The sequence below is a fragment of the Crassostrea angulata genome, chromosome 7 (assembly GCF_025612915.1).
Source record: "Crassostrea angulata isolate pt1a10 chromosome 7, ASM2561291v2, whole genome shotgun sequence".
In the NCBI taxonomy this organism is placed as follows: domain Eukaryota; kingdom Metazoa; phylum Mollusca; class Bivalvia; order Ostreida; family Ostreidae; genus Magallana; species Magallana angulata.
In genome coordinates, this window is record NC_069117.1 from 3,519,124 (window position 1) to 3,527,756 (window position 8,633).

At 34.2% G+C, this 8,633-nt stretch overlaps 1 protein-coding gene across 1 annotated transcript; it reads left to right on the forward strand.

Moving 5' to 3' along the window:
- Positions 1-263: 263 nt before the first annotated feature.
- Positions 264-8,633, forward strand: LOC128193040 (uncharacterized). The gene is made up of 6 exons (XM_052866226.1): positions 264-378; positions 2,174-2,403; positions 3,227-3,380; positions 4,571-4,753; positions 5,183-7,846; positions 8,303-8,633. The coding sequence occupies exons 1-5, from the start codon at positions 309-311 to the stop codon at positions 5,278-5,280; spliced, it is 735 nt and encodes a 244-aa protein (XP_052722186.1). The 5' UTR covers positions 264-308; the 3' UTR covers positions 5,281-7,846; positions 8,303-8,633.

An 8,633-nucleotide genomic window follows, 5' to 3' on the forward strand; every position in this document is an offset into this window, starting at 1 on the left:
TTAGTTATCATACAAAACAAAAAATATGAACGGCAACCCATGCGTGTACGTGTAATTTGGGGGGGGGGGGTGCTGTTCAATTTCCTAGTCTATATAACATGTGTAATGAAATAATATTGGTAAAGAGATAAACAGACACACTCGGGCGATATATTTCAAGTATCTTGGTATAAAATGTTGTATTAAGTATAGTTATAAACTGATCATGCTTCAGTAGTTAAAATAAAACGATCGATAACTCCGTTTGTTTACCCTACAGTGTGACCAAGGTTGAGGACCGAGTAGCCTTGTAGCATGGCGTTGTCGTGATGAGTTTACTACCCGTGTCTCTATTGTCTCTATTGCTCCTAAGATCTGCGCCATCTCTCGGTCGTACACGTAAGTAGTAATCGACCTCGTAGTTTGTTTCTTTTTTTTTATAGTGGTATAGCAACCGTCAACGAACGACAACTCACTCCCTCGTAAACGTTTAAATATTACTCGTAATAATTATTTAAAACCTAGAAAATGATGTCCTTCATCAAGCAGTTCAGTTTATTTTTAATCGATGTTTGGTTTTCTAGGTTTACATGTGTCATGTATAATATACACTAGATTTTGAACGGGTTGACATTGCATAGGATATAGAACATTAACAGAACAGATACATCGACATACCGTATTGTTGACATTTACATAACCAAGCTTAAATTTAAGCCTATGATAATGCTATTAATTTCACTACACTCTGCGTAGTTAGAATAATCTAAATGTGTCTCGGCACAGGCCTTCACCACAGATAAAATGCCTCCCATATACCCGTAATTAACAAAAATTGCAGAATCACTCCGAAACGATTTTGGAGAAAATTAATGAAGATGCATTGAAAATAACAGTCAAATTATTTATAACAAACCATTTTGAGGCTGTAAATACCGTACACCCAAAAATTTAATTCATATTAAAGAAGAATCAGTGACTGGAAGAATTCAACACTTTTTTAAAAACGTGTTTACTCGCTTTGAATTTACACACCATGTTTATCTTCGGAACTTTCAGGATTTTTCATATTAAATGCACTGAGTTAGAGTTATCTCCCGTATTTCCTTTGATGAACAGAATATATGACAAATTTTTAATGAAATGTATTTATAATATCGTGTCTGAGTTGATTCATACAAATGTGATATTGTGAAAACATAAACTAAAGAGCCTACCATGATTTAGTGTGAATGTAATGCGCATGCGCAAGATTGTAAAATCCAAAAAATCAATAGGATTTCCGGATTTTCTAACGGAATTTTCGTTGATTATTAATTAGAGAAGCTTGATTGAGAAAAAATGAAATCAAATTGTTAATCTTCAAGTACCAATGATGTTTAAATTACATAAAACACAAAACGGTATTCTTCCGATTCCTCGGTATTAAAGCCCAAACATTCGAGTCTATTATTTTAATAAGGTAGTTTAGATATATTAACTTATAAGTAAACGATCGCAGACCCATGATATTGATCCCTTTCATGTATATATTATGATGAAATATTGTTGATTCCCCTATAAATTCTTATTAAAAATCCTTAACATTTTGAAAAAAATGTATTTTTTATGAAAACAAAAAATGCAACTGAAACAGTGGTATTCAATCTAGATACATGTATTTACGTCACAATATACCGTGTCTTTAAATCAACGGAGCTGTCGGTATAAGAATATACAGAGTATTTCCAGCATTGCTTGCTTTTTAAAAAAATCCAAATATGCCAGCCACTAACAATTTTACATCGTTTATTGATATCCTCTGTGTATTTCTGCTGTTGACTTTCCCTGGATTATTTTTTGATCGACTGAAACAAAAGACACATCGAGAGAACGAACTCCATACTAATCCCTGCAATTTGGAAGGAGAATGTTACTGACTATATTAATTTGATTTATCCATATTTGCCTCCACATTTTTTGTAAAAAAAAGAAGAAGAAGAAACTGACGAAAAGGTTAAAGGATTTACTCTGCCAATCGCATTGATTTGTATTGAAATTTTTAGTGTAAGAAAAAAAAATCATTTCTCATTTCTTGTTTTGCAGATAAAGTTTTCTTATTTTGATAATCTATCTTTCTTTTCATAATCTATACTGCAGTACTATCAATTTAGGTTTTTTTTTAAAAACTAGTTCGTTATGTTGAAACTTTCAGTGACGTTTAAAGATGACGGTTGCAAGGGAACATACAAACCTTCACCACAAGAGAGTTTTATGGTCAATCACACGGGTGCCCCTCTGCACACCTTTTGTCGGGATATGTCATTCAGTGGCTGGGATTATGATCACCCCGTCGAAGTATGTGTAAAAGTAACGGACTATAAAATTGACTGCTCCCAGAAGCTTGAATACAGAAAGGGCACTAACTGGGGCAAACCAACTAAGGTATGTACGTCACGTCATACTTGGGAAATATTTAGTCAAGTCATAGAGTTTATTTTGAAGTATTCCTGAATATAACGGTATACACCTACACGCTTGTACACGCTTACTTTTCTATTTTTTTTTTCGGGCAGCTAGCTACACAATTACATCGTAATTAATGTAATGCGAAGGATTCTTTTCTTCGCTTTGCGTACATTTATGTTTCAAAAACTTTTCAATCGTCAGTATTTGTTGTGCTTCTCATTGAACAGCAACATTTTCACAAGAGTTTCTTGGAATTAATATTGAACAGATTTTAAAGATCTGCATACTTGGGTTCGTATGTTTTGTATGCTTTGAAAGCAAATTATAAAAATTATTTTCCTATTCTTCATGTTTGAAATGTAATGTTATTATTCTGTCTTGAAAACTGCAAAGGATACAGGGACTAGTGTTTGACACACTGAATTTTACATGTAATTTATTTGTATATTATATCAAATACAATATGTCAAATACATGTACATTCTGTCAAACTGTGCAAATGGAAAATACACTAATTGACCTGAATCTCTTCAAAATGCAGCACAATTTGAAATATAACAACAAAGGTTTATTTCAAATCAAATATATGTATGTTTAATAGTATATTGACAAAACGTTGACATACATTTGACATCTAGTTAATTAGAAACCAGTGCCTTCATATTAGAACAGTTTAATTCAGGGGCACATGTCTTAATCTTCATCCCACATCACACATGATAATAGTAACGTCACAGGAGTGGGAATTGAATTCGTGTCGTATTTATTTCATCTGATATGATCTTATTTCTTTTTTCAGAGTTGTGACTGCAATGACGATGTAGAGACTATTCCAATATTTTGCACGTTTGAGCTTTTATATATTCGGATACAGGGTGACGAGCAGAGCGAGAATACACGAGTACTTTACACAGTGTACAGCGGGAAAGAAAGGCCCCAGAACAGCGATCCCAGTAAGACCAGTTTTAAAAATAGCGTATCGTACCATGTTTAATAAATCAACAGTATTCTATTAAAATCAATCGAACACGTTGGGTTGTATTTGAACGAAACAAAAGACGACTGGTCTCTGCAGTAGCATTCATGAACACATTTGCCATTTTTTCTGAAATCTGCAAGTTGGTGCATACAAAATACAGTGAACATGCAAAACAAAAAAAGATTAGATAAAGTAAACAATTAGACAAATCAAAACCGCAAAACTGCAAGTGAATTAAAAACAAATCATTTTAAACTTCGGAAACACTTCTCTACAAAGTTATTCAGTGGGCAAATCAGTTTATCAGTGCATGGCCTGTCTTTTCTTTAAAGTTGAAAGTTTTATACATATATCTAACAAATCCTTTCTTCAAAAGGTACAGCAGGCAGCGGCCACAATACATATATACAAGTTATCGTTGTAAACAAATCAAAGTGTAGTGTTCAATATATTACGTAATGGATAAATAACGAGATGGTGTTGAATAGTTCAGATAAAACATTCCCTCCGAGGGCCGAAGGCCCGAGGAGGGGATGTTTTCTCTAAACTATTCAACACTATCGAGTTATTCATCTTACTTAAAAAAAATTCCCCCCAATGAGCCTCTAAGAAGCATTGACCCATTCATATATCCAACTGTGATGCAGCAGTACCATACACAATAACCTTTTTATTCATGGACTAGTAAACAGGTGCGCATGTTATAGAAAACCATATCGCTGTACCGAGCAGAAATAGATTTAGAAGGTGAATTTTTAACGCAAAGTACACACTTGTACAATGTATGGAAGTGTTATCAAAATTTAGAAAGAGAGATATTTCTGCAGAAATTTTATTCGTGGCTTATCGGATGACAAGATTCTGTTTTATAAGTTTGGATTTATGTTGGAAATACATGTTTCAACATTTTGTCATTTTTCTTTGTTTTATGCACTGTTGGATATTTGAATATCCAACTGATTGACGGTTGGATATTAAAAATATCCAACTGCCCATCAGTTGGATATTTATATATCCAACAACTGTTGATTGAATAGTGAAAATAAACGTTGACTAAATACAATGGGTGACGGCATAGAAGTTTTTTAAATTAATATAGGGGTAAGTGGCTTATAATGGATGCCTTTTAATATATGCTTCTTCTTTTTTGTTTCATTTTTTCAGAATCGTCCTTAATTGTCGTCTTTCTCGGTACCACACTACTGACAGCATTGTTTTTTACTTCCTGTATATTCGGGTATTACATGCGCCATTGGAGAGCACCACAGCATCGGAACCATGAAGAAGTGGCTACGTATAACCCCAGCCAACAACCACAGATCAATATTAATCATTGCTACCACCCAGGTACGTACATAATCAAAGTCATACAGGTATATACCGGTATTAATTAAGTATGTATTCGGAAACTTTTAACAAAATTTATGATAATATATTGTCAGGAAAATTGAGTAAGTACTCCAAATACAATCACCCAAGTATATACATACATGTAAGTACTATCATCAGTTATATATACGGTGTAGGAGCACTGTCGTCCAGGAAAGTTCTTCAAAGTGTTGTGTATGCAACTATTGGTATCCTGGTATTTACGGCATGGAATATTGTCATGCAGTTTTGTACCCGAGTGTTTACATATACAGTGTCAACAAAACATGAATATAAGTACTGTTTAAGTTTGCATATGAACACCTTCATCCTGAATCGTCCAGCGGGATTGATATGAAAGCTATACCAGTTTATACAAAACAGAGTATATTTTTGTCTTCATTTTAGTTCCAAATCAGGACGTGTCTCCAAATCAGAACCCTGGCCACGGACAGCCCTCCACTTCCTCTCTACAAGGGTACAGCGTGCCAGCACAGGGGCCTTAACAGTGGAGCAGTCAGTTGTTATGTTGTAAATTTTGAATTTCCTTGGTGGGTGTAAATACAAAATTTACAACATGACAATTTGTAAATTTTGAATTTACTGGGTGGGTGTAAATACAAAATTTACAACATGACAATTGTCATGTTGTAAATTTTGTATTTACACCCACCCAGTAAATTCAAAATTTACAACATGACACAGTTTCCAAATTACCCCGCCCCTAACGCACCTGTTGCGTACTCGGGGTCGGACAACAAACACCAACAAGCGTCCATTTGACATCGAGTGATTCATCATCGTACGACGAGGCCCCAAAGGAAAAGTGTAGCATAGACACAGACCTTTAGTTCTGCTTAGCAATATCAGAGTGATAATATCATAAAACAGAAGTGCCGAGAGGCATTGTGCACAAAATATGCGACGACAAGCTGCAAGTGGATCTTTCTGACTTTGTAGCTGCTTTTCCACGGTTGATCGTTAAAAAGTACAGTAAAGTACATTTGTGCCATAAAAGTTATGAAAGTATTTGTATTGTAAACGACTTCAAATTATGTGTAAACGGTTATTTGCTGTAACTCGTTTTTCAGATAGTATGGGAACTTTGTACTGTGTACTCTGTGATATTTTTTTATACTCTTTTTGTTTGTGTTTTTTTTATGTACATGTATATATGTATTTTATTTTATTTATCTTATCTATAGACAATTAAGCAATAACTTTTGTAAAATTAAGCTGTGTAGTTCAATCAGTATCGTTTTCTTCATTTCTATACAACATTTTCCTTTCGAAAATTCCCATTTGCATCCAACACCTTTCCAAAGTGCGTTGTCACACACCTTTTTAAATGTGTAATTAAAGAAATGACATGTACGTAGTCTGCACTAGTATGGATGGTGATATTAACAGCAACAAACATTTGGTGAAAAAGAGAAAAAAATGAGGACAAAATGATACAATCAAGAACATTGCAATGTTTTTATCTCTATAGGAAACACGCAAACTGGCTGGACATACGACTGAGCTTGTGTCTTTTCTTAGCCCACCTGAACCGAATGTTTAAGTGAGCTCTCTGATCACCTGTTGTCCGTCGTCCGTTCGTATGTAAACTTTTCACATTTTTGACTACTTCTCTAGAAAAACTGGGCCAAATTTAATTAAACTTGGCAAAAAGCATCCTTATGGGAAGGGGATTATTTCTTGTTAAAATAAAATGCAAAGTTCTTTTTAAAAGAGAGATAATTGCGAAACGGTGAACATAGGATGTGTGTTTTAAAAATATTTTTCTCTAGAATCACTGCACCAGAAATGCAAATATTTACACCAAAGCTTTTATATATCATAATAAAGATTCTAAAAATTGTATTAGTATTAGTCAGGAGGTCACAATTTAAACAATATGGAATTAACATTATTTGACGATACTTGCAAAGTAATTTCACAGATTGTAGCATTGTAGTTCTGGAGAAGAATTTTAAATATTTTTCTCTATATATTTTTATGTAAGACTTTTAATCTCTCTTGGGGCCCCAATATATAAATGAGGGTATCGATTTTAACAATTCAGAATATAGGGGAAAGGTTTTAAAAATAATGATAATTTACCTACGAGGGTTGTTCGGAAATTATTGAGACATTTCCTCTTATTCTTTTAGTAAAAAAGAGAAACCATTGAAATTTCACCAAAACGTAAATCACGATAGAGACTATCAATGTGAAAAGTTTCTTGTTAATGGCATGAATAGATCATTCCTGGTAAGCTGACCAACCTACCTTTGTCCAATGACCCGGCGCAACCGCAAACTTTTCGCAACGTCATTTTAACGCTTCTTATTGCTCCTGTGTTTTAAACACCTTACAAACCAACGGAAATGAGAACTATTCTTTATTTATCATCTTTTGTTTTCATTTCAAGATGTCATCATTTACATTTTCTGTCATTCTTGTTATTTTCAGGGTGAAAATCGAGTTATTTTTCCCGAAAGTCTAATTACTGCGAATGTCTCCTGCAGTTATTTTTTATATATGTTAGAACTGTTGACAACAGTTAGTGTGTCAAAGTACTTGATAATTAATCCCTTTGGCCTAATTCTAGTTAAACAATCAGTGAAAAAAATATGATGAACTGAAGCTCTATACCTTGTCTTGTCGTCGTATAGTTTTTTTGAAGCAATTGCTTGGCCTTAAAAGGTCTTCTTCTGAGATTTCCACCAGTTTGACAGTTTTTAATGCGCCGCCTTGACGTCAAAATTCAATGTAAAGTCGTTGTCAGATTTCTATTGTTTGGTAAATATATGTGTACTGTCACAATCAATAGATTTATTCATTCTTACTATTTTCCTATAGGGTACCTCTGATTTTTATTCTATATTCATATCCTTTTTGGTGCCTCAATTTTATCAATTCAGGTATTGGTCAATATTGGACTATACTCGGACTGTTCTATTTGTTTACTATGATGCTATAAATACCCATGTTTTGGTCAGTGAGCCGGGGTCCATTAGCACGCACTGCAGTAGTAACACGATGTATAGCTAAGTGTATTTTTTACGGTAACCATCTCCATTAGGGGTAAGTTCGTTTTTCCTTATACTTTAGTCTTGTTTGTGATATTTAAGACTTTAGGTAACTGTTCTTATACGTGTTCGATAGTATTTTCGTGTTAACGTTTTACATACTTGTTTATTTACCGTAGAGTTATGGTGCGTTTGTGTGACAAGCGTGGTTTGCTAGTTTATTTGTGAGTTTCTATTTCGTAGTCTTATACGGCGTTATCGGTCATACATTGACTGTTTTGTGATGTTAAGGGGTCTTATACACTTAACTATATTGCATGTTAAGAGGTCTTATACGCTTAACTGTGACTGTGTTTGATACGTTAAGGGATCTGATACACTTAACGGTTTTGTAGAGCGAGTATTGTTCGGTGTGATTGTATGGCGTGCAGTTGCGGTAATTAGGTAAATAAATATATTGTGAAAGTGAAACGTTTAATTGAAAATATTGTTATTTATATATAATTAAAAGGTTCCAGCAAGGCTCCAGCAATGTCCCAGTGATGATTCGGCCATAGTCACCAGTGTTCCGGTATTGAACATCTTACCACCCGTGTAACCTCCTTCGAGTATTCACTTACTACGCTGGAAGCCGGTGGACGGAAGCCGTCATCTTAGGACGTGGTACCGAAGGAGGACACATTGGAGGAACACTGGAGGGACACTGCTGTCCAATATACCACCATAGGACATTGACGAATCAGATATTAGAAACATTTTTTTTTGTTAATATTTTGTGTGTGTGTGAATGTGTATATTTGTAAATTTATTGATTTTATATATAGATAAAGATTGTAAATACC